Genomic DNA, 27,028 nt, shown 5'->3' on the forward strand with positions numbered 1-27,028 from the left:
TTTATCTGGCATTTTCCAGCTGGGCACTTTGTGTCTGTGTTTTAGATGAATCTGTGGCTCTGAACTGGTTGTCGGTGTGAATGTTGTTTATTTTTTGGGTTTTTTTTGTATAAGCCCTGTGATAGAAGCACCGATTATATACTTTGTTGTCCCTGTGGGAAAATGTATCTTGTTCTCTACGTTGCGGTCACAAATACAGTCAGTCCAATATAGAGGGTTTCACCATTGGATTAGTAAAGATCGGTAGATAGACAGAGAAAACATGCAGGTTTTATTAATGTTTATACCAGGAAGTGTCAGAGTGGAAGCACACATGCACATGTTTAACTGTCATCGTCCTGTAAAGTATACTAAATAACACATTTGGTTCTATATGCATAGAAAGTAATGCCAAGATGTTTAGTTGATGCTAATTATATGGTAATAAGAAGTAAATTAGCAGGGATTAAGTATTTCAGACATTATTCTGGGGAAAAAAAATCTGACTTGGGAGATGTCATATAACAAAACAAAACTCTTTATCACATTGAAATGGACAACAGAAAATTATCCATGACAAAAAATTATTGTTACTTGTACCCCGGACAAGGTACTGTACATGCTTACAGATGATCTGAGTAAAATACTGTAGGGTAGAAGTGGCGGTACAATGCAACGCCCTAGTTTCACCAGACGGTGGCCGTATTTCATAGTCTGTTTTCCCTTAGCGGCATGGTGAGAAATGTGAATGATTATGTAACATCTGTAATCGTTTAAAATCACAACGTGTAATTGGTGACAGTTACTAAGAGGGACAAGCACAACAAAAACATTCACTATTCCAGCATTAATGGGGTAAATGTGGGGTCTAATGGACTGTTGAATGTTGCCCAGACAGTTTCATACTGCTCAATATATCATTAAAAATATGGGTGTAATTTAAAGATTAACTGCTGCTTTAAAAGTAAATTACAAATACAAAGGCGCGTATGAATATCTGTGCTTTTTGTATTTTTTTATTTTAATTTACGAATATTTCGCAATCCGGAGTTTTCGGAAGTCATGTAGCACGTAGCTGAAATCTATTGGCAGTCAAATTACGTCACAGGAAAACGACTTTTTCATTGGCTGTCGTCCTCTCGCAACGTTCCCATTCGCCGTTTGCAGGAATGGTGCTGGAGTGTAAAATATCTTCAAACTAGTCACCTTTTTAAGTTCTTTTTCTATTTTTTCACCTTGTTATCATTTTCATCCAGCGATTTCGAAGGGAAACAGGAGAGCGGTGTTTTTAGGTGAAAACCAATAAAAAAAAATAACAAAACACATATTGTGTGTACACCGCTGTCTCCTTTGCGGGTTTCCTGTGGTCCTTCAGACCCGCAGGACCAGGCCGACCCCATCGACTTTTCTTCTGCCAGCATCCTACAGTCACACAGTAAGAAAATGGCTTTACATCTGAGAACATTTTGTCACTTTGCCGCTCGACATTATCCCGATTACCAAGCGAGGGTCGTATCTTCAAGTTAGCTATTGCCTAGCCCTGCGGGTTTTCTTTTAGACGTTTTTCCTTAACGGTCGTTTTTCCTCGTGTGATGTTCACGGTACCATGTTTGACTTAAGCTGTTTCTACGTTTCTCAAGGCTGAGTATTGAAAGCACCTCTGATATTCGTTGTTTATCTCGTCCCCCTCTGCCCATCCACCCGTCAGTCATTCATTTCCGCAGCCTCTAGCCTGTGAAGTTCCCCGTCGAGCACGTCTTGCGGATGAGCTCACGAGTGTGCATCTCACCGGTTAATAATTGACGGGATGTTTCGTTAGCGGTGTGAGCAGAGGCTCAAAATCTGCCCTCTGTCAGTAAGGTAGTAAAAACGACAGCGATGGGCGAGGCAAAAGAAAAACATGACCGGAGGTTGGGAGTCACAGCCTGGATTTGTGACGTGGTTTACAGCACTGGGGCCGGAAAAATGAGAGGCAGACACCGCAAGCAATGAAAGGATCCAGCCAGATCCGCTTGCTTCAGTTTCATGTTGAGGGACGACTTTTGGCTGCCGTCCAGGGAGATAAGTGTGATCGGACACATGTCATACATCTTGTTTCGATTCTTTCACTAACTGGTGTGTGAGATAGACAGGACGTGTCACCGCGAAGAGCCGCGCGTCTTGCTCACATCTGAATGAAGGATCAGTTGGCTTTTGGGATACTTCAAGGAAACTTTTTATCATTATTATTATTATTATTATTATCCACGAGATGCATGTTCAATAACACAGATTTTTAATCGCGACTTCTCTCTGGATTATTTAATTTGAAGAGTTTGCTCTGGTTTGGTTCATCTTGTCATTTAACCGAACTGGTCGCTACCTGGCAGCTGAAACATGGCACTTTATGTGGCCGGTAAGTAGTGCTGTGGAGGCTACAGCCTCGTCAGCTCTTAACCTCGGATGTACAGGTCAATAAGTCAGTGGATTTGAAGGACCATACCTATGTCGTTGTGTTTTAAACCATCTACTTAAATGACAAACCTATTTCAATCTGTTTGTCCTTCTTTCTTGGCTTTTTTTGTATCTGGATGTATTCTTATGGCCTTCCAAGGACGCCCTGATTTTCCTTCATTTTAGTACATTATTTACATCAGCTGGCAGAGATATGAGACTGTCATGCTTGGTTTTATTTCTGTCAGAGATTTTCTTTACTTTATCCTTCGTATCACCTTATGTTCATTACCATTGTCAGATACATGTTGTATTGTATAAATGCATGCGAGAAGTGGAGTGAAATTTCATGTTTGAAGCCTCTAATCTTAATCCACCCCTGGTGGGTACATGAACGCACCATACTGGACCTGACAATTTCAGTTCAATTATTTGTGACTGATTCAAATCAGTCCACAACTGAATCCAGTATTTCCTGTTAAAAAGACAGTCTTACTGAGTTTAAATCAAGGAGCTCACATTTATTCGCTGTCTTTATTTCACTTCTTCCAGCTTGTATTTCATCAGCTGTACTCTGGTACTTTTATCTTCTTATATTTCCTGTTAGATGTGCATTCTGTGTTATCTGATGAGCAAATAGCCACTCAAATGCCTAAATGTTGGTGTCGCGTGTAGGGGACTTAGCTTTCTAAACAAACCAAATGTGTCAGTTAATGTGCTGATGACAGCTGATAGCTTCACAGTTGCAGATTGTGTAGGACCTCAGATTTACCATGCAGATGTGTGGTTTGTCGATTTGCTCGTTCAGTCAACTACCTGAATGTAATTCCGATCAATTAATTTTTTTTTAATAAAAAAAAAAAAAAATTGATTAAGAAGGAAATATTTGCAAATGGGATGATTACAGTTGTCATCGTATAGGAAATTGTGATGGACATCATCATGACTTTGACACAATCTGTTCATTATGGATCATTTAGCCACAGATAAAGCAGTCATCTAGCAGCTGTTTTTACATCTGTCCTTGGTGACAAAATGCAAGAGCTAGACATACTAAAATCCTAAAATAATACTCTCTAAATTAACCTTAAAATCTTACTGTCTACATTAGCCAAGAACTTAATCAGGGATTGTGACAACGCCGGAAAATTCTTCCATTTCCTCCTGTTGTCACATTTTATCGGAAAGATTACCTGCAGTTGCTGTCTGTGTGCCAGGCGTGGTGAATTTCTGTGAAGTGAGGTTAAGCTGTATAGGAGTGCTGAAGGACTGAAAGCACAGAGGTTCTCAAACTGTGAGGGTGCAGGGAGCCACTCGGGGTGGTGGGCCATAGATGACCGGGGGAAAAACATCATGAAAATGATCCGTGTTGAGGAAATAAACAGACAAGGGTTTGCTGATGCTATCGTGCTGACTTTTATTTAACTAACATTCAGTTTGCTTCTCTTGCTTCTCTTATTATCCCCTCCATTATTGATAAAAGTTATGGGATATCGGTGGTGAAGTCAAAGGTCTCTCACGCTCTCTCTGTCTATTCCTGTTCACACTATCTCTACAATACTTTAAAAATATTTTCCGTAAAGGGTCGTGTTAAGCTAGTGAGTCATGAATGGTGTAGTGTGTGTTCCCGCTGACTTAATCCAGTGTCTCAACATCAGTTGAGAGTATTTTTACGAGATTCAACCTTTGGCTCATTGCTCTCTCAAGACAGCCTCATGTAACCTTCTTGGCTTTTCCTGGTCATACTTGTATGTTGTGTCTGTATTGTACCTTTTTAATTTTCATGTGGCATTTTTCGTAATATGCAAACATGTTTAGGCCAAATCAAAACTTCTAACTTCACACACCACAGAAAACCAAACAGGTTGGTCTGGTTACATTCTTTTATCATGCCCAAACTGTTTCATGTGCTGTTAAACTTAATTAGTAATCTCAGGTGAATGTCTCACATTGTATTTTGTAATTGTAGAGTGTAAGTGAACGTGTTTGGTCAAAGCTCTTTGTGCTAGTTGACAGTAATATTGGTTTTCAGGTATACTTTCAGCACTTTATTTTTCATCTTGTTTTTTATCTACATTTTCAAACTTCACACATGTGATGTTTCTGTGCTATGCAAAAAGTTGTTGTTGCTCATAACAGATACTAAAATGAATCCATGCACATACCTCAGACCTGGTATATCTCTGCCGACTGGCTGTATTTCTTGCAATGTACTAATATACAGAGTGACACAAATACTGCAGTATCCATGTGATGCCACGCTGGCACGAAAACATCTACATTCTGCTTCTTCACGAGGGTTAGATGATCAATCGGGGCTATTTAAAACTTAGAATAGTTAAAGTTTTTCATTTTGTAAATGTGGTAGTGATTCAGTTATGGCTGCAACTGATGATTATTTTCATTATTGATTAATCTTTTGATTATTTTGTGGATTAATTGCTTGGACCATGAAAAAATGTTTTCATGAACATTTAAAAGTGCCAAACCATGAAACCATTGTCTTTTTTTTCTTGATAAATTTCTTAAGCAGTCTACTAAACATCAAAATACTTGCCACCGATTGACTAATTGATCATTTGATTGATCTTTGCATCTGTAGATTCAGTTTTCTGTACTACTGAGATTCAGAACTCCAAATTTTCCAGCTTCCGTCACAAATCATTCAAATTTTAAAATTTTGCAAGAATATACACAGACCTCCGGTAATACAACATACCATAAAAATCAGGCAGATTTAGGAATCATTTTAAGGATCCAGAGATTGTAGGAGTTCACATATGCCACAGCAGGGTAAAACCTTGTCCTCCATCTTCCACTGTCTCGTCTGTCCAGGTCTGAGTAAAGGAGTGGCCCCACAAGGAATGGCTGAGTTCCAGGAAATGATGCGGCAGCAGCTGGAGAGCTCCATGCACACTGAGCTGGAGAAGCTGCTGGACACCACCACAGGCGCTGAGAAAGAGGTACGCCAACATACCCTCCCTGTCTCCTTCGCTCCCCTTCTCTCCGGCCATCTGGTTGTGATTAAGAGGGTGGTTGTTGGGTCACACAAAACGCTGGGAAAACACAAAAGTGACACATACTGTAGCACAGTGCCAATGAGGGTTCCACCCACATGCTTACAGACACACACATCAAGCATACGTCATAAAATTGCAGTGGACTTTCAAGCAAACATCCATCCGTTTTATCATCCTAAATCATAATATTCATCATTATGTGTGCGTCATTCCAGCCCAGTTGAGACCCTGCAATTTTTTTCCTGTTGGCCCAAAGTGAATTCTTGTGCTGGGACCTGTGAACCTTTCTCAGCCAAAGGCAGCAAATTAAAGAAGTAATATAAGAAAGTCTGCTAAGTAGCAGCAAGAAAGAAAGTCATTTAATCTGTTTTCTTTGAGTACACACACTTGAACAAACACACAGGGATTATCAGTTGCATTTTTCAGTTCTTCACCAGACACCATCAAACTGATGCACCGAGAGAAAAGTCAGTCAACACAGGTGTGGCCATAATTTGTTCACAGAAAAGGCTTTTCTTCTTGCAGCAAGCACAAAATGGCAAAAAAAAGTTCCTCACACACACACACACACACACACACACACACACACACACACTTATTTATAAATTGGTTGAACTGGACAGGCCTCCAGTGTAAATTGTGACTCAAAAGAGTGCTGCTGAATAAAAAACAGAATATATACTGAATAATGCTTTTGGCGAGGTTGCTCCCTGTGTTCTGTTACACAGGCTGGTTGACACAGAGGTGACTTGTGAAACTGTTCAGTGGGTCGAAACTACTTGAGCGGTCAAATGCGAAGTTCCAAGTTTATTTGTTTGTTTGCTGGAAAATAAAATGGTGTCCCACCAGGTTCTATCCTGGGTCATAAATATTTACATTTTGTATGAGAAAGTCCGTTTGTCTCCCTTATGCAACAAGGGCACATTGGTACATTTTTCTTCATAAGGACAAATTACACAAACTGGATCCTTAGTTATGTTCTTAACAGACTTAGTAGCAGCACCCATATTAGGTACATCATTCCTCTCCATAGCTTGTAAAAGAGATTTTGAATCTGAATGGGAATAATTCTGGTAAAGTACAAGTTAATTAAATTTAAAAAATTAAATCGTCTCTAAACACAGAAAACAGGAAGTTGCAGGATTGCAGGGAATGACATCTTGTCTTATCAACAGTCTTGATGATCACTGCGTCTTATTTAAAATGACCAAATGTTTGGATGTAATATTCATTTCATGTCTTGACGATGTTGTACACATACATTACAACCTTGCCAGAAACGCAAGCTGAATACATAAACATAAACTGAGTCATCAGTATGAATGTACAGTATACCTCATGTAGAATGTAAAATAAAGCTAGATAAAGTGCTAATGATGTGGTAGTTACATTTTCTTATTATTCAGTATTACATAAACACGTACTACCAGCATGTGAACAAATCTCACTTTCTAATTATGAATGGCATCCTTATGATCACATATGCCAACTGAAGTATTGTAGCGCTTGTTCAGCAGCTTCCCATGTTGCTTGGTACTATTTCATTAGGTACTATTTAATTTGTCACTCAGTAAACATATGTGTTTCATTGTCGTGACTGCTTCAGCAAGCAGAGGCATGACCTCACAGCTCACTGTGTAATCCCACATAACCGCACCCACAATTTACATTCGAGGGTTTCAGCTCACTCTTACACCCTTTATGACTTCCCATAAGCACTTTTTCTGGCAGTATTTCTGGACAAGTGCATTAGGAAAGTATCGGTGACCTGGTGACCAAATCTCAGCCTGGCCTTTTTGGGATGAATAAAAGGTACCAATAAAATCTTTGTGTCTTCCAGGCGTCCAGGAAAGACTTTGGAGGCTTCAGGAATCTCTTCCACCGATTCCTGCAGGTGAAGGGTCCATCGGTGGAGTGGATCAAGATACAGAGACCTCCAGAAGACTCGGTACGTCTAGTTTGTGGAGGTTTGCGTATGCGCTTGTAAAATATAAAACGTTGCATATCCCAGTGTGTGTTCTGCATACACAGAGGGATTAAGCCAAGCACACACACACTGTCTTTTGTGTTGTGAACACTAAGACAGAAAGCAATCAGAAATAAACCAAGAAGTAATTAACATCCAATTCAAAACAGGAATAACCTCTCACCAATGGTCTGCGGTAGTGGAGGCGTGTTGCCATGGATACGCTTGAGACGATCAAAACATTGCACTATGAGGCAGATTTTTACAACTCTGGAAAGTTCTCATTGTCACACTCATTTTTATCTTCATTCTCAGCGACTGAGAGATGAACAGTGAAGTGCATTGCGAAGTCACCTGCCTGTAACGTCGGGGTTTTTGGGATGATGCTGAGTGAGCAGGCTGCGTCCTGTCAGTCTGTACCCATTCAGAGCCGCAGAGAATCGCTCGTTACTTCAATTATTCTTACACAAGTTTAAACCAGTGGCGTCCCCAGTGCATGCGATCAGATTTGACCTTTGAACACTTTTTCTTTGAACTTATTCCCCGTTATGACCCTCGCTGTCTTGTCTTTGCTCGCTACACCGAGCAGGTTTGAATTCAAAAATGAAAGCAACCACATGCAGCCTTTCACCTTGGGGCAACGGCATGTTTTTAAGTCACAGGCTCAGATGACGAAACTCCCGTGGCAGCACCGGTCATTAATCACGATCAGCTGTCATGAAGCAGCAATCCTGCTTCAGGCTGAAGAATCAAAGCACCACTGTGCAGTTTGAGCTGATCCTCACTTTATGTCACAATTTTAAACCTCTTCTTCATGTCTGCATTGTCGTTGTCCTAGTGGACCCGCAGCAGTAGATATACAGAACATACAGATACTGATTACAGGCAAACGTGGGATTTCAGCTTGTACTGTAAGATTAAGATTTAAAACCATCAACGGTAATATCCTGTTTGTTTAATATGACGTGAGTGCCAGCAAAAAAGAAAAGAAAAGCTGCCTGAATGATAAGTTCTTCTGACATCAAACTGTTTTGTTTGCAACTACCACATGCTATTTTAAATAGCAGAAGCACCAGAAATTCCTGTTTGAAGTTATTGTCAGTAACGCCTGTAATTGTAGTTGTAGTTTCACCTTAAGGTAGGTAGGTAGGTAGAGTAAGTGTAGTTGCTGCACTGGGATGTTATTTAAATGATGACTCCCTTCTCTCCACTTGAAAGCCGTGTTTTAATCGTTATGTTCCTCTGATCACTTGATGGACTGAACTGTAAATCATTTATCTGTTTTGTTAATGTACTGTAAATCACTCATAATTTGGTTCCTTGTAAATTTAAGGTCAGAGTCTTTTGGGGACATTGCAAACAGAAATATATAAACAGCGTGGACAGAAGGCTTCGGAGCTTTTCTCAATTTCAATTTCCTTTCACTCAAACTTGTACATGTAAAAGCTAATTCAGGATGCTGTGGCCGGCGCAATTCTCACTTGTCTTCTTAACGCATGCAGCACTAAGCAGACACCTAAACCACACACACTTCTTGAAAGGGGGTTTAATGGGTGGCTTGTATCACAGATGGAACAAAGTGAGAATAGTTTATTTGTTTTGTCCCAGGACAGTGTGAAATACCGGACGAAGCACTTGCATTTCAGGAGTCCAGCTATTGTTTTTCAGAGCATCTTATTAGCGGCACACTAGAGTATTCATGTTCTGTGGAGATTCTCAGTTATCCAGGTCGTGGTGATCCTCATCGTGCTGAGTAAAGGCAACTGGACTGGATCATAGCTTTTTGAAGACAGTTCACCTCTCATCCAAGAGTACTTTAAATATTCAGAGCCACAGAGAGATAGTTTGGTTTAACAAGCAATTCTGGTAGATCATGGAGGCATGAGTCATTTGACACGTAAAACATGGAGCAGTGATGATTTCTCTGTGTTCAAAAGGTGATGCCAGTGTTTTATGCTCACTGTAGCAACTCATTTCCATTAAAAACAAGATATCTGCTGCTGTGACTTCAAAATGCCTCATTTAATCATTGCTTTCAGTAGTCCTCTGTCATCATCCCCCTTCGGCAGTTAACTAGACAAACTACAATTACGTTTGGTTTCACTTTGTTGGTGCTGTGAGTCGCTCACTTACAAAGTCAGTCAAAGTGCCAAGTCATCAGTGTTTCTTTGAGTTGGTCGTGCAAGATTTCCTTGCAGCTCTTCCTTAGTTGTCAGTCACAAAGGATGCCTTCAGTTTCCTGAACACTGGGCTTCCCTGTTAGGGTGAACTTCAAAGTACAAGACTGAAAGGTTTAACAAAGTAGAAAAATGTGCCAGCTTGTCTGATTTGGTTTGATCTCCAGGGAGAATCTTTGAAGTCTGAACGCAGTGTTTTGTGTCAGTGGAGCAGCAGAAGTACATGAGTCGGAGTGTTGGTTTGCAGGATGCATTTCAAGCCCTGAAAAAGTTCTGCCTTTTCCTTCTATTGACTGTGACTTTGTGTTGAACTCAGCTGAACACATCAGTGCAGATGATATGAAGCACTGAAAGCTTGTGTCTGTGGTTTTCTCTAAATGTTTAATTAATTGCTTGAAAAAAAAAAGGTCACATTTGCAGTGCAAAATGTGTAAAACAGATACGATCTCTTGTTTTAATTCAACGTGAGGTAACTCAGCTCTTGACCATAGTTTATTCTTACTACATTTTTTGTGAATTATTTATTTTGTTGTGATGCTCGACGGTGCGAAGTGAGAACACTGCAGCTGTGAGGCAGTAAGATCGGATTACAGACATGCTGAGGCAAAACATCTCATTACCGCAAAGACAAAGGTGTGTGTCAAAGTAGGAATTCTGGCTATAATGAGGTGCATGTATGTGTGCATGTAATTTTTAAATCATTATACAAAACTATACTAAACTCTGCAGGTGAACGTGATCGCATGCTTAATCAAAGCCGGAGCCTTCAGAAAGGGTTTACTCGACAGATTCTGCAGTTGTCTGTCCGTGGTTATTAAAAAATAAAAACAAAATAGATGGTAGAATTGCAGTATGAGGACAAAAAGATGCATGCCAACAAATTTAAACTGGTTCTGCCTATCAGGCTGGTTAAGTTATTGTGGTGCAGCGCTGATGTGATGCACATTGTTTTCGTGTTGATCAGTTTCTACAGCAGTAGTTTCCCGTGACAACAAACTTGTATGCTTCACAGAGATGAAATGATTTTCATTTGTGAACATTTTAAAGACTCTGTCTGTTCTGTCATTGAACGCCAGGTGACACAAGTCTTCTACTGCAGTATGGGACTGACTGAATGAGTCCGCCGGATGGGTTAAACGCTTTATCAGACGGCTGTACTAAATGTGGAAGTAATAGTCCAAGCCTATAACGGCCTTTCACAGGTTATGCTCTGAATATGAGTGCTTTTCTCTTTTCCTTCTCAGAGTGTTTCATGTTTTAGGGGGCTCAAGTGGTGAATGTGACCGGTATTTTCCGAGGCAAAATAGTAAAAACTAGATGTGACAAATAAATCAAATTTTTTTACGGATTTTTAAGCCAAAAATAAGAGCATCTTATGGAAACACCTCTTTAACTTAACCTTCTGACTGCAGGAGATCAGGACAACAACCCTTTTGTTTTTCAGAATCAACTTATTACACAACCTGGCAACCTAAAATTAGTGTAATTTACCCCTAAAGCATTTGTAAATAATTTATTAACATTAGTGAAGCTATTAATTACAACTAAAGAACCTTTTATAAATACTATGTTATTAGAAAGTAGAATCTTTTCGTCGCAGATTGGAATTTTAAAAACTCTATTAGTTTCTGGTGAGCAGCGTTTGCCAGCACAGTAAGATGTGCTCAAAGAAGGAAGGAAGGATTTCCTGGCTCTCCCCGATGATCTGCTCTGTCGCTAAGTTGGCCGCACAGCCAAGTCATACAGTTGCCCAGTAGGATGTTAATACTGCCTGCTGAGAAATTCAACCTATGCTGTCATTTTTTTACCCCCCCCCCCACCCAGGAAATCTCACAGGCTCAGCCAGTTTCATGCCAGAGTTGTTGCTGTGTGGCATTCGTTGGCCACGTTGGCTTCTGTCTCACTGAACATTGACAAAACTTCCTCAGTTGTTCACCGGGCGCTGGACCCTTTCACCAAACGCACACAAACACAAAGCCTGATCTGTCTTTTTCCCTCCTCAGTCTGTAGCAAGCCAAGAGAAACCTCATCGCCACCCGATTCTGAGCCGCCTCACTGATTTGTATGAAGCCGGGGAGAGAGCGAGAGACGAAGGCAGAGGGGAGATTAGAGGTTTTGCGGGTGAAAGTGGTCGGACAAACATTGAAACGGGGAACATTAAGTGAAACAGAAAATGACACACAGTAGCGTGATGGGAGAGACAGAGGGATGAGGAGCATCCCGTCCCTGTGAGTGAGAGTAAAGGAAATACCAGAAAGGATCACAGCGTTAGCTTTTTTCACAACTTCTGCCAAAGATTCACCACTGGATTCAAACTCCCTCTAACCCAACCAAATTCATTATTCAGTAGCTTTTTGGTGTGTAAAGCCAGTTTTGACACAGATTACACACTGACTGCTGGAGAAGAGCGCAGGCCGACCTGCTGCAGCAATAATTCATTGGTGTATTTTAGGTGTTTTGACCCAGTAAGGTGGAGGCGGAGCTGTTTTCAGGGGAGCTCCACACTCAGTCGTTTAGTTTTAATGTGCAGCACCAGAAGTAGGGAGTGTGGATTTCTAACATATATCATATAGTTGCCAAACGTATGGTGTGGTGCACAACTTTTGCCGATCCTGCGGCATGTGTTGGCCACAACGACAAATTAACTTCACAAGTAAAATTGTCTAACGTGACCACGTGCTGCCAGTCGCCCTCTGGGTAAATGTAACCATTACTTGCCGTGTGTGGTTGCATCTGATTTTTCCAGGTAATCCGACCGGGTGACATTCTTAAAGAGTCGCCACATATCCAGTCTTCTTCCTGATGCTTTTGTTTGCTTACAGGTTAGTGTTGAGTCATCAGTATTAAACTAAGACAGTTTCACAGTCACTTAAAGAACCCTGACAGGAATGTCGCTCTTCTACCTGAATTCACATCCTGCTGTACTGTCATTAGGTAATTAAGGCGTGTGTTTGTCTGAGCACATATTTTAAAGGTCTCTGAGTCTCGGTCTGTCAGAAGATATTTTATTATACACCTATATACCTATATATATACCTATATTATAACAGTTCTTGGTTAATTTTTGCACACTGACATTTGAACACTGTGGACACTGAGATTAGATAAGAGCGATTTCTCCCACTGCAGATAAAACACAAATGTTTTATGGTGGTGGGCTGTGAACAAAGTCTGTGTAATGAATCAGCCAGTCATGACTATGTTACTGATCAGTTATTTTCTACATTAATCGATTAATTGCTTGATGGGAAAACGATGGAAAATGCAGAACTTAAGCACAAAGTTGTTTCTTTGAATGTCTAGTTTCGTCCAACCAGCAGTCCAAAACCAAGAAATCAAGAAACGCTCAATTTATCAGAAGACAGTATAATACAATATGCATGTGAATACGCATAACAAGTCAAACAATGCCTGAGTTACTGAATGTCAGGACCAAATAGATATCACAGTGCAGAGAAAAATAAAAGTTAAGATGACAAAAACAAGAACAAAGATGAATTACAGCACATCAGAAATCCTCCTCCGGGGTAAACGTGGTGGTGGATAAGCTGGTGAAAAAGGAGAGAGAGAAAACATCTTTCTTGCTATTGTTTTTCACTTTGGTCGCAGTGTTAGCGTACATCCACAGGCCTCTAATAGAGACGGCTTTAACAGGGCCTCAACATCTAAATCAGACCAGACCGTTCTGTTGTTTTACGAGGATCAGAGAGAGTGAGACAATCTGCGTAATCAAACGCAGACACGAAGGTGTCGTCTGTTAGTATTTGACAGAACAAACTGACACTGGGCTTGTGAATTCAAATGAGTTTATTTGAAAAGAAACTGAACATACCGGAACGCCAAGACGTTTTGTCACCAACCTCTTACTGTAACACTTGATGATATTTACACCCTTCTGCCAGCAGCCCCTCGTCGTCTTTCCCTGTACTTTCCAGACTCCTTTGTTTATGTCGCAGCAAGGTAAAAGAATAAAGCACTTTTTTGTCTTATTGGCATTCGAATGCGAGTTAGAGGTTTTGCAGAGATGTCAGAAGAACATTGAAGGAGATGCACTTGCATGTAATGGCAGATGTGAGACCATCAGTTCAGATCACTGGTGTTGTGTCATGTGAGGTGTGGCTCAGTGTGTGGACTCTGCAGACTGCACGTGAACTCACAATGACATAAAAGCTTCAAACCGAGGCCCGGTCTCGCATCCAGGAAACGGTATACTAACCTTCTTACCACTGTAGCTAAGTCCTCATCATGTTGAGCAGTTTCAGCTCTGTGCTTCCACTGCACTTTAGTGATCACAGTGTAGTTTGACTCCAGACTCGCAGACATCTTCCTTCCTTAACATGTTTTGCGAACCACATTTCAGTTGTATAACATTTTGAAATCCCTCTGCCGTGTATTTATGTCAATCCACAACTATAATCCATCGCTTGGCACGCTTTGCTTTAGATAAAATGTCCTGCGAGTGTCTTCCAGGTGCTCACTCCTACAGCTGACAGCAGCTCAGTCAGTCAGAGCGAAAAGTAACAACCCAGCAGTTTGCACTACAGCAATAATTTGAAATAACACAGAACTAGTTTTGTGCAGCAGCGTCTGGTCAAAGAGGTGTTTCCTGCAGGCTGCAGTGAACACACACACACACACACACCAGGAGGAAAGAAAACAAGTACCGGTAGTCCCAATCAGTATAGCCCAGAAAGGGAAATGAACATCTGGAAGTGGAAGCTGTTTAACTCCGGGGGTACAGGGGTAGGATGGAGATCACAGCTGAAAAACATTTCACTCAGTATAACAACACACACTCTCTCTTCCCCTTGAATTTATTGCCATCTTTTTTTCAATACCAGCAGGGATTTATATCAGTCAACACTTTTATCAGTGAGTGTTTATCATCTGTCCGTATTTCTTTCCTGCAGGTGAGTTATCACATTTAACAGCTTTCGACCATGAGGCGTCTTTTGTCCTCCGTGGTGATCACTTCCCATCCCTGCGGAGGACGTAAAGTGAGCGGCAGCTGTGTCGAGGTTGACCGTTGTGCCATTGTGTTTGTAACCTCAGCCTTGGTGTGGTGTGAGGTGAGGGGGGTTGTTTCCATCAGGAGGTCTGCTGCGTGTCCGCCGTCACTGATTGGTCAGGAAACGAGGAATCACTGACATACTTATTTTATTTTGAGAATGCAGGCAAGCTGACAAGGAAACTGCTCTGACATGTGGTTAGGATTTGCTCTCTGGATGCGTCTGCACATTGTTTGCAGTTTCCAACTGGATTTTAAAAGTTCTTTGTTACAGAACGAAATTGAATGAAATGTGAGGAGAAGCATGAGAGCAGTGGGAAATCAGGGCGTTTCTGTTGAAAACTGATCCTGCTGCTGTTTCAAAATGACGTAAAAGTGTGTGTGTGTGTGTGGAGAGAGTCGAAGAGAATGAAAAAATGTGGACAGTGTTGGAAGGAAGAAAATTTCATTCAAACTCAAATTATCAAACGTGTTCCATCATGTTCAATATATGATGTGTGAATACGCTGCTCTGAGAGCAGTGATATCGACCCAGCGCTGTGCCTTCACACACACACACACACACACACACCACACACACACACACACACACACACACACACACACACACACTCACCGTACTGCATTTGGCACCAGCGTCATCTGCGCCGTTCAAAAACACACCGCGAAATGTGTGAGGTGTCATTTGTGTCTCATGTCGCATTTCCTCTCCCGTTTCATTAAAGCACTTTGTCGCCGCAGAGCAAGTGAACATTGTGTGACATGTTCACGTCTCTGCGTTGATTCAGCCCATTGCATCGCTCAGCTGGCGTCTCAAAGCTGTTTACGTCTCTGTGCTGCGTTTCCTGGGTGAGAACGTTGCCAATTCGTTTGCAATAAGCAGTAAAATCAGACATCAAATTACCACTGCTGATTAACAGGTGCTCACTTCGCACCCAAAGTCAAATTAGAGGAAACGCTATGAGGACGATGAACGTGTTGAGTTCAGAAGCACTTCACAGATACATCTGCTGTCCCCCCTCTCTCCCCCTCCCCCTCCCCTCCTCCAGATCCAGCCCTACGATAAGATCGCCGCCCGAGGCCTGCCGGACAACGTGGCTGACAGCCTGAACAAACTGGTGGTGGTGAAGCTAAACGGAGGCCTGGGCACCAGCATGGGATGTAAGGGCCCCAAGAGCCTGATCAGTGTCCGCAACGAGAACACCTTCCTGGACCTCACTGTGCAGCAGATTGAGGTACAAAAATCATTACTTGACTTTAAAGCCTTGGAGAGCTTTGTATATATTTATATATGATATCCTTATCTCAAAGGTCCTTTGTTCAGTAGCCCTAAATAGAGACTGAATTGCTGTTTAAAAAAACTAACCAATCACCATCACTTTTTCTTCTTATCTCACTTATCTTTCTGCTCATTGTTTTGGTTTTATGGCCTGCCACTTTACTGCTTACATTCACCTTCTCATCAGCACCATCTGACTAACCCACTCTGCACCACATGGCAGACAGAAAAAGGCAGCGGCCAGATAGTGAACGTAGTTGAGGACTAAATTAAATTTTTATCACGCTGTTGGTTAACCTTCGTACATCCAGAGGAAGTTCACAGACGTGCTTCCCGTTGGCCACTTAGGCACATTTTGCTTTTATTAAACAGCAGACAGTAGCGTTAGAAAATGACAGGAGAGAGACGACAGGGGAATAAAAATCATTTTCTTTCACAAAGACAAAGACTCTCTGTGGCCCAGGTTTGGCAGTTACGTGTTGCCTAACTCAGAGGTGTGGTGTACATGCTGTAGGAGTGGCCATTTTCCACAGAAACACACATGATGTGGCGGTGATGTCAGAGTGGGTGTGCAGGGCAGCAGGAAGTGATGTGTTGTCTGCTGTAACACAAACCTCTGCAGTGTAGTAACATCTGAATGTCTCACTCTGCTTTCAAACTGCTGAACCACAAGCACAGGCGGGTAGTAATGGATTACATGTGATGGGGATTACGTAATCAGACTACAAAAAGGTTTTACTGCAATCAGCCCAGATTGCTTTTGATTAAATGCTATTTGATCATAGTTACATTAAACAAAAATTAAAATTCTCAAACATCAAATCGGGTCACTCCTCCCAGGTTTGCTGTTTTGTTATTTGTTTTTGTTAATTTTTTTTGTTTTTTCACTGTCATAATGGAGTTTTTTTTCCTTTTCATTTATACTCAAAATGGAAAAGGAACATTTTGAGTGAATACTTGTGTTGGCAGAGCAAAGTCCTCCATGTGGCCTTAAATTAATAACAGCAGCAACAAAAGCTTATTGAAAAGAAATCCCATATGGAGTAGAGCACACCCACACACAGTACACCTATACTGTGTGTGTGTGTGTGTGTGTGTGTGTGTGTTCTACTGCTGTTTTGTCCAGCTGTAAATGCTGAATCTGCTGAACACATTGAATTTAGCACTAAGCTTATTTATGGCGCTCACATGTTTGTAGCAACAGTTTGTAGTAATCCAGTGGATTAAATTAGTAATTATAAAACCTGACATGAAATTTGAATTCAGTAACTGACTGCATTTCAAAGTAATCTGACCCAAACCTGAGCAAAAGAACAGAAAAAAGTCTATTAAAGCATTCAGGAGAAAAATCCCAAGCACTCTCTCTCCTCTCATGGTGCTTATTGTCCACCAGGCACAAGCTTCTATTAATTTGTGTATCTGCGGTGCTGAGGGAGAGACACACATTTTAAAAAAAAAAATGAGCTGAAGGTCTTTTGAAAGCACTTCAGTGTGATATCTGGGGGGGCAGCTGCAGTGAAGGGGATCTGTTGGTGTGCAGACGAGCGGGTCTGCAGGGTTGGCAGGGAAACAGAGACGGCTGTGTGCTGCAGGAGACGAGTGTGTGTGTGTGTGTGTGTGTGTGTGTGTGAACATGTGTGAGGTTATTTGTGCCGGATCATACATCAAGATCTGACATGTACAATGCAGAAACTTATTCCCTACATGAGCTGATCCTTTGATTCATTTATGCTCCACATATTAGTGACTAACAAAAATCATCACAGCTTCGAGCAGCTTTTGGAGACTTTTGCGTTCGGCTTAAAGTGAGGTTAAAGTTTTGAGACAGCCTCAGCATAAGGAGGTCTGTCAGAGACGATGATGATGCCAGAGCCTTGGTGTGTGCGGAGTTGTGTAATTGAGTTTATCCAGGAAGCGTGTGGCTGCAGAGTATTTGTGTTTCATAACGCCCTCATGGGACGCGTCTCTCCCCCCAACACACTGCTGTCTGTGTCCAACTCACTGCTCTCCATTTTCTGCTCAGGTCTGGTCTGGTCAGATTACCTCTGGACTGAATCAGCTTATTTAGAAAGAGAGAAAATGGATCCCACACACACACACACACACGCACACACACACCATTGTTGACTGTTTCAGTGCAGAAACCTGTGCAGTCACACTCGTAGTTGAAGTGTAAGACTGGACTGAACTCAGCCTGGCTGGATTGGTGCCACCTGGCGACCTCTGAAGATTTAGAGCTCCCACCTGAGTTGGGCAAGTTGAGTTAAGCATGAGTGAAAGGATGCAGTTGGAAGGCAGGAGTCTTTGGTGAGGACAGTTTCTAAGATCATCTGTGCCCAATAAAACACTCACTTTCAATACAACATACAAACTGTCAGAAATACTTTTTTGTTTCTTTTCTTTTTCAGGCAAAAATGCTAAAATTTTGCTTGCGTGTCTTCAGCACTGACATGATGTTCCCCTCATCATGCAGCAAATGTCAGATTTATTTAAGGTTCCTGTCTTTGAAAACTCTTGGCGTCATTTAAAAAATTGCACACACAGGGTGAAGCATATAGATGCTACGCACTCGCATTTTGTTTGCTCTCGGGCCTCCTCACACACCTTCTGTCAACAAACTCGAACTCAAGCTGTGAATTCATCTTTTTATGAAGTGTGTTTGCGTTGTATTTGTGGGTGTGTGACGGCGTCAGCATCCTGAAGTGCCAGGATGAAGACACGTGAGAAGTTCCTGGATCCCAAAGTGACGTCTTCAGATTGTTCCTTTTGTCCAGCCAACAGCCCCTCCAAAGAACAATCGATTATCATAATAGTTAGCAGCTTTGTTGTCGTTCTTGTTGTTTTTTGTTTTTTTGGTTTTGATTGACTGATCAACCGATCAGTTCTGGTGGACAGCCGGGCAGCTCCCGTCCCGGTTTATTACCGTCAAACATGTTCTCTCTCCTGAGTTTAGAAGAGTCTATTCATCATTCCTCACGTCGAGGCCTCCCCACTGGTTTCGTATCCCATTTCTCATCTTCCCCCTCTCCTCACTGAAGTTTTCTCTTATCTGCTTAACGGCTTTGCTCCTTTGTATTCATTCTAAACAGAAACACTGTTACCACACGGACTCTGGATGTTGTCCCGATCCAGGAGTTCAGATGGATTTTGTTGTTGCACACTGACGCTGATGTCTGTCCTCTTACAAAACCAGCTGCTGCAACTCTCACTTAAATCTGTGTGTGACGACAGGCTCTATAAACACACACAGACTTACCGACTTTCACTCGTGCTCAGTTCATACACATGTACTGTATGTACACACCTGCACACAAATATTTACTGGTTTCCATAGACTCGTGTCTTCCATTGTTACCTATTAATTCTAATGTCTTTTATGTTTGATGTGTGATGATATGATGGTGATATGTGGACTTTCCCCCAAAGTGGCTCAACTAAACGGCTTTCTCTAAAGAAATGCATAAATCCATAACATTTCCATCAGTTTGCATTTTCTCAACTGTCTGGCCAACAACAGAAAAAGGCGCAAGATGTCGCTGCTCGTTTATAACGTGTGTGTGTGTGTGTGTTTGTTCATTTTTTTTTTTTAATGTCCCACAGCACCTGAACAAGACTTACAACACAGACGTGCCGCTGGTCCTCATGAACTCCTTCAACACAGATGAAGACACAAAGAAGATCCTGCAGAAGTACACACACCACCGCGTCAAGATACACACCTTTAACCAGAGCAGGTGCGACAGCGTGCTAACGACACGGTCAAGTAAAAGTCATGTTGTGTAAATGCTGACGCTGAGCGGACGCGGAGAGTGTTTTCCAGTCAGATGTTAAACTGGAGAGAACATCCGAGAAAACCCAAATGCTCATAATGAGCGGATTTGTAGTCCGCGTCTGAGTCACCAGCGGACGATCCACAGCTGTGTCGTGTCTGCTTCTGATTCTGTCAAGAACAGCAGCATCCAGACAGGAAATGACATGTAACGTATGGAGAAAGCTGTTAATATTTAATGCCTTAGTGTCTCTAATTTGTCAGTCAAGTGGAACCTGGTAAAAAAATACAAAAAACATCTCCCTTGAATTATTTAGAGTACTTGTATGTTCTGTCTGCCAGATGGAGCGCAGTACAAAGCAGTATTGGACAGCAGCAGCGGGGTGGGTTGGGATAGGTGCTGTAGCTCTAGGATTTGTTGAAGAAGAAAGTGGTTGAGTGGTTGAATATGTCAACCAGTAGGAGAACAAAGAGAAGTCTGTGGTCGAAGTCGTGAGAGTAATTCATAACAGAGGATTTAAATTCACTGCTCATCACTGCTCATCACTGCTCATCTGCGGTTCCAGCAGTTTGCTTTGTGTGCCAGGCAGAACCAGAAGCTGTTCAGCCAAACAAAACTCCCTGGTCACCTGCCCATCCAGCTGAATATAACAAATAAAATTAGCTTTGATGGAAGTTAATTAAGTACAAGAACACAGATCAAGTGATTCTCTGATAGCTCCTACAGTCATGTTCCCATGTGAAGAATAAAAGTTCCTCCTGAGGCAGAATTGTAGGGGCAGAATCCAATATTGGATCCAAGACACTTTTATGCATGTTTGTGTCTGAGATGAAATAAAATCTCAAAAGTCCGTGAGCTCATATCAGAACCATTCGTCTGAAACATCTTCCCAGAGCAGTCGGCTCAAATTAAAACCTCTTCTGCACTTCGGCTCAGCTCACCTGACCGGCTCATCTGCACTCTGAAATATCCTCGAACTGCCAAAAACACAGCCAGCTCCCGCTCAGTGCTCAGGTTTGTTAACTCGACATGACGCAGATCCTTCTTAGAAGCCCTTTGATCAGTTCAGTGCATGAAGCGATGATGGCCCGGACCTTTTGGCTCGTTGCCTCGTCTGCCTTCTTGGGAAAAAACTTAAAAACTGTGTGATGCTGTTGTTTGAAGTCCTGCAGCGATATGAAAAGGAGAAGTTTCCGTGGTTTTTCAGTGGCCAAGAGTTCAGCATATCTGTGTCTTCGGGACGTGTATCCAGGCAGCTCTTTGCCAATGTGTTTCCTCTGCAAGGCGTTAAATTGTTAATGTCGTGTTTGTTGCGCCGCCCCAGAGGACCATTAAATAAATACATTCAGCTTTTTAATTTGGATTAATCCTCTCAATCCTCTCTCATTAAAACCAGCTCTGATCTTTGAATACATTTAAGCTGACCGATTCTTTACAAACAAATTGTGTCGGATGTTATTAGTGTGAACTTGAACCGAATCATGATGTCAGATCCTGTTTCCTCTGTGCAGGTACCCTCGCATCAGCAAAGAGTCCCTCCTCCCCGTGTCCACAAACTTGAGCATGAATGGGCAAAACGCAGAAGGCTGGTACCCTCCAGGCCACGGTGACATTTACGCCAGCTTCTACAACTCGGGCCTGTTGGACCAGCTGATCGCGCAGGGGAAGGAGTACATCTTCGTGTCCAACATCGACAACCTGGGCGCCACCGTCGACCTCCACATCCTGAACCACCTGGTCGGCCAGCCCAACGGCAAGCGCTGCGAGTTCATCATGGAGGTGACGGATAAGACGCGCGCCGACGTCAAGGTGCGTGGGGGGAGGAGGACTTAAACTATACAGTGCAGTGGTGTCAAACCACCTGGGTTTACATAGTACACATACAGATAGACTGGATTTATGTGCCACTCAAACTTAAATACTATAAATATTTCCTTTGGGAACTGATCATTTAAAAAATGCAGCAACGCTCTGAAAATTAAAATTCTCAAATGTCTGACACTGATTGTCAGGGTGGCACGCTGATCAAGTACGACGGAAAACTGCGCCTGCTGGAGATCGCACAGGTGCCCAAGGCCCACGTCGACGAATTCAAATCGGTCTCAAAGTTCAAGATCTTCAACACCAACAACCTGTGGATCTCTCTGGCTGCCATCAAGAGGCTGCAGGAGCAGAACGCAATGGATATGGAGATTATAGTCAACCCGAAGGTGAGTGAAGGGGGGGACTGAAAAATGCCTCGCAAACCGCACGCGCACACGCACACACACACACACACACACACACACACACACGATGCAGAGTCAACTGTGAATTACAGAGAAATTCAGCTTTGCGTCGAGACGCTTGCTTCACATGCAGATAACCTTCATTCAGTTGCTGCTCAGTTTGACAACCATAAAGCCAAAGGATGTGAGATAAATTTAATAAAGCTTCGCTGTAACTGACCTTATTTCTTTTTACATTTTTCACTCTTGTGACACTATGAAGTAAGATTATCTTCTGATTATCAAATTTTAATTAATTAAAAAAAATAAGCCAGTTTTTTTTTTGGGGGGGGGGGGGGTTTGAAGGGGAAGAGGGAATAATTAAAACAAGAGTTTCTGAAATGTTGCGAGGTTTTACTCCAGACTGAAATGAGCTGATGATGATTAGTCGAGGATCTGGATTAGCAATAGGGACCTTTAGAAATGGCTTCCTCAATTTGCCTGAAAAATTGTACTTGTCGTTTGCGTACGAGCCAGTCGAGAACCCCGCCAGAATGTGAGTCAGTAGATGTTGTCATTAACCAGCCAGCCTCGGAATAAAATCTGTCAGGTTTTACCACGTACATATCTGCACCACTCTCCTCTTCTTCTGAATAAATCATATCTTTCCAAAGGAAAAATAAAACAAAATCCAGCCATACAGTGGAAACACGTTTCTTAAAGGCTTTCTGTGTGTTTCTGCCGTCCTTCACGTCTCGACTGTCTGAGCCTTCGTTTGTGACGTGAGGTTTTTGCATACAAAGGAGAGAAAAGGAGCTTCGAACCAATCCAGTTTTCTGGTCACCTCTCTGGTGGCTCATCTGCCCTACTTGGACTCCAGTTGAAGCTGTTTGTGCTGAGAGAGAGAGTGTGTGTGTGTGTGTGTGTGTGTGTGTGTGTGTGTGTGTGTGTGTGTGTGTGTGAGGAAAGACAAAGATGAATGTTAAAGTATTATTTCCTACACAAATATGTGTCTTTCTTAAAGCTGCCTCTCACTTTTCTTTGCTCGTCCTTCCCTCACACACTCAGCTGAATGCAGGCACAAATTTTAACGAGGATGTTTTTTTGTTTTTTTTAAAGAAAAATAAATCATGGTAGAGTGAGGCAGCTTGAATTAACGTGAAGAAGAAGTTGGAGTGAATGCTTAATCAGATGAATTTAATGTCTGTGGATTAGCATGATTTGTTCAAGCATACATTTCAAGGCTCCATGTCCTCCCTGCACTTGTTTATCCTTTATTGCCCTCCAGAGCTCTCGGGGACAGAGTGGTCCTGCTAAAAGCAGAGCAGCAAACAAATTTGACTTGATGTGACTTGATGTTATTTTGGTTGTGCTCATGCACGCTACGCCTTGGCAGACAAGCACCACCTCAGGGTATGCAAATCTGCAACCAGCGTAATAAATTCACTGCTGAGTCCTGGCCTCATTGCTGATTATTGCTTTTCTTTGCCTATAGATGTCATTTTCCAGCCCCTGGGTACAGAGTTGCACACCGTGACATAGCAAGTGTTATGTAAGTGGTGATAACTGTGTGGCGCAGTGTGGCTTTACATAAGCGTGTGGTCTGTCTATGAAGGGGAGGCCCCACACATGTTAGAAGTGTGTGCGCTCGTGGTTCTCAGAGACACTCGAGATGAAAGCGTCCGTGAACCGGTTTGGATTGCTGACAGTCAGATCGTTATTGTTTGTTGTTGTCTTACTGGTGTCCTGTGGAATCTTTCAGTTTAATGTTGGATTATGGTGTTCACCTCTGGGCTTTCAGAAAACATTATCACTTCATAAACTTTAAGTGGACTCAGAGCCTGAACGCGATGACGTTTAGCAGGCATGATGTTTACACCGTGTTCGCCATCTGAGCAGGCTGTTATTTGCTATCAGCAGACACAAAGAGCTGCAGCTGCTAGGAATGTCAATAGTTTTGCAGTTAAATCCACTGCACAGATTAAGATTTTCACCTTATGATGACCTTTAGAGGAAAAGTCAGTGGATCTTCAAAGTTATTACAATTCAGCCTCTCGAATGCACACGATTTCATTGCAGTCCATCCAGCTGTAGGTGTGACATTTCACTCTGGACCGAAACGGTGGACCGACAGACGGACATCGACTCCCTGCAGCCTCACTTCACGGCTGAACCTCCCTGCTGGTGCGCTGGGTCCTGGATGTTTGATGCTTATGGGGAAACAAAGTTTTAGCCTCATGTGATGACACATATTCGTGTTCACAGTGAATCCCAGATGTTTCACATAAAGAAGCTTCTGTGCTGTAGTGTGCTGCATACCAACCTCCAGTTGAGTGACTGCACAGTGAAGTACACCACTGCTGAAGATTTACAAAGCAAGTGTATGATTCCATACACAATTTAGACTTTTTAAGAATAGCGCGAGCTGAGGAACGTGAATGACCTTTAACGTGACGTAACCTTTAATGTGAGAACTGACCTAAATGTTCAGTCGACTCAGGTGTCCTGCTAGCTCACTTGGTGGGTTTGGTTTACTGCTTTTTGTCTCTTATCTCTCACTCTCTCTCCTGCCTTTCCTGTCTCTGCAGCTGTCACTTTCACAGAAAAAAGCAGAAGTGCAAATGCTTTTTGTAGAATTATAGTTTGTGCTTGTTTTCTCGTGGGTTGTTTTTGTTCCCTGTGCTTCATTAAAGCAGAGAAAGCAGTGAAAAATTCCTCTCGGCTAAATGAGTCAGAGCACTGGTTTCCGGAAACAAGCAGGCGTAAACAGTTTAGAGACTCATCTTGGTTTTTGACAGCAGCCAACATGTCTCCTCTCTTCACTGTCACCAGACGCTTGATGGGGGGCAGAACGTCATCCAGCTGGAGACGGCGGTCGGCGCGGCCATCAAATGCTTCGACAACGCCCTGGGCATCAATGTACCTCGCAGCCGCTTCCTGCCCGTCAAAACCACGTCGGACCTGCTGCTGGTCATGTCCAACCTGTACAGTCTGGAGGCCGGCTCTCTCACCATGAGCCCCAAGAGGGAGTTTCCTACAACGCCGCACGTCAAGCTGGGCAGCTCCTTCACCAAGGTTGTCGCAGCGATTTGCTACCGTTGGAGTATTTCGGATCCTAATTTGAATTGAAAATCACTCATTAGGTTTAAATGTTTTGGGCTGAATTAAATCAAACATAAGTTTCCTCTGGTGTCCCTCGTCGTTCAGGTCCAGGAGTACCTGACCCGCTTCGAGAGCATCCCCGACATGCTGGAGCTCGACCACCTCACAGTGTCTGGAGACGTCACCTTCGGGAAAAACGTTTCCCTCAAGGTAAACATCTTCGCTCAAAAGATTTTAGAAAGGGCATGAATATCACGTAACCACGAAATTAAATTTGGATTTGCTCTAAGGGTGCAGGAGCGTCTTTGGTTGAGTTTCACTGTAGCCCACATTGATGGTACAAGTTGCCGGAAAACTGCACTCAAGTAAAAGTACAGTCGCTTGTGTACAAATGGACATAGATTAAAGTGAGAAGTGTAGCCTTGCTGGACTTTGAACAGCGAGTTGCTGCTATCAGTTTGTGGTTGCACTCGTCTGTTGCACCTCATTGTGAGAGTCGTCCATAATCTGCCTCAGTGTTCAACTTCTCATTCAAAGCTTCATTTAACCAGACCGCTCAGCCTGTCTGTCCTGCTGTATTCCTCAGTTTTCACTGAGTTAAATGAGTGCCTTTCCTGCCTAGAGGGATGTTAACAGGGGTATAACCAAAGCTTTTATTGTCTGCTGGCAGGTGGCTCTCATTGATTTATGGCTTCAATTAAGTCTTGGTTTGGAAACGTCTTCCTGCCACCTTTTCTTAGTCTCACCGACAGCATAAACTGAAACCCATTGCTCTTCCTCTTCCTCAGGGTACCGTCATCATCATCGCCAACCATGGAGATCGGATCGATATTCCAGCCGGCTCCATGCTGGAAAACAAAATCGTTTCCGGCAACCTCCGCATCATGGACCACTAATGCCTTTTTCATCCCCTCCACCCAATCATGTGATCAAGTTATGTTTGTCCCAGTCATGTGACCTGTTTGTCAAGTATCCCCGGATTGTGAAAGGAAATGGCTTTTCCCTGAAGGACGTGTGTGTGTGTGTCTGTCTGTGTGTGTGTGTGTGTGTGTGTGTGTGTGTGTGTGTCTGTCTGTGTGTGTGTGTGTGTGTGTGTGTGTGTGTGAGTGTGAGTGAGAGTGAGAGAGACTGTGAATGTGAATGTGAAGTGCGGCTCTGCAGTTGGGAGTGCTTGTAGCTGGGCTATACTGCCCTCTACAGGCTGTGTATAATATAATATAAACACTTAATACTATTGACCTATAGCCACCATAGAGAGAAAGACAACAAATCAGATTTTATTTTTTATTCTTTTTGTCAACTGTAGTGATTTTGACTGTTGGCCAGAAAATAAAACCTGCCAAAACAGATTAAAGATAGAGATAACAATGTTAATAAGAAGAATATTTATAGATATACTAATGAAACGACATGTCAAAGAACAAACCAGATGATTTCATTGTCATCGTCATCCTCCTGCTAATGCAATCACACAGTGTGCTTACCTAGAGAGCTGAAGTCACGGTTTGTGAAGCCCTGGAAGAATTTAGACCATTTATTTAAACACGAAGACCTCGATATGGGACTCAACGTGTTTCTACAACAAAAGCTGTGACAGGATCTCACAAATAACTACGTACAATAGTAACAGTAATAATAATAATAATAATAATAATAATTGCAAGCACGCATCCAACACTCTTTCCAGTCTATCTTACTGTCCTTGAACTGTGTGTTGAGCCTTTCACGGAGCCACTGTACCGCCCTGTGATCAGTCAAATTACAAAATACATTAAGTAAGTGGTAAAATTACTTTTAAACTGGTCTTCTACCTCAGACATATTCTTGGTGAGTTGTGGGTTGATATCCTCCACCAAGAACTGCCAAGTGTAGCCTGACAGATTTGAATAGATGTCATCGGGAATCCGTCAGTTTAAATGTGCGTTAGTTGATTTTTTTGGCCACTTGGGGGCAGCGCAGCACACTGTAAAGCCGACTGACTGATCACCTTTTCACTCAGTTGTATACATCAAATGTGTTGAAGTGAGAAAAAAAAACACAATACCACAATAATTAGGAGCACGTGAGCCTTACTGGACTTAACTGGA

The 27,028-nt window shown here is 42.4% G+C and overlaps 1 protein-coding gene across 3 annotated transcripts; it reads left to right on the plus strand.

Moving 5' to 3' along the window:
- The first annotated feature begins 1,119 nt into the window (after positions 1-1,119).
- Positions 1,120-26,315, plus strand: ugp2b (UDP-glucose pyrophosphorylase 2b). 3 transcript variants are annotated; one of them, XM_046401928.1, is made up of 10 exons: positions 1,120-1,414; positions 5,248-5,375; positions 7,273-7,380; positions 15,633-15,818; positions 19,463-19,596; positions 21,144-21,441; positions 21,645-21,842; positions 24,672-24,914; positions 25,047-25,151; positions 25,730-26,315. In XM_046401928.1, the coding sequence occupies exons 2-10, from the start codon at positions 5,277-5,279 to the stop codon at positions 25,835-25,837; spliced, it is 1,479 nt and encodes a 492-aa protein (XP_046257884.1). In that variant the 5' UTR covers positions 1,120-1,414; positions 5,248-5,276; the 3' UTR covers positions 25,838-26,315. The 3 variants fall into 3 exon arrangements, with proteins under 3 accessions (XP_046257884.1, XP_046257886.1, XP_046257883.1); XM_046401930.1 differs by having other exon boundaries at positions 1,121-1,271; XM_046401927.1 differs by lacking the exon at positions 1,120-1,414 and adding an exon at positions 1,461-2,374.
- Positions 26,316-27,028: the final 713 nt, after the last annotated feature.

The sequence above is a fragment of the Scatophagus argus genome, chromosome 10, assembly GCF_020382885.2.
Source record: "Scatophagus argus isolate fScaArg1 chromosome 10, fScaArg1.pri, whole genome shotgun sequence".
Lineage (NCBI taxonomy): Eukaryota > Metazoa > Chordata > Actinopteri > Scatophagidae > Scatophagus > Scatophagus argus.

Excerpts from the sequence above, each read along its gene's own strand:
- ugp2b (XM_046401927.1), top strand. Across the intron at positions 15,819-19,462 it reads TCACTGTGCAGCAGATTGAG|CACCTGAACAAGACTTACAA; the intron begins GTACAAAAATCA and ends AATGTCCCACAG. Across the intron at positions 21,843-24,671 it reads AGATTATAGTCAACCCGAAG|ACGCTTGATGGGGGGCAGAA; the intron begins GTGAGTGAAGGG and ends CACTGTCACCAG.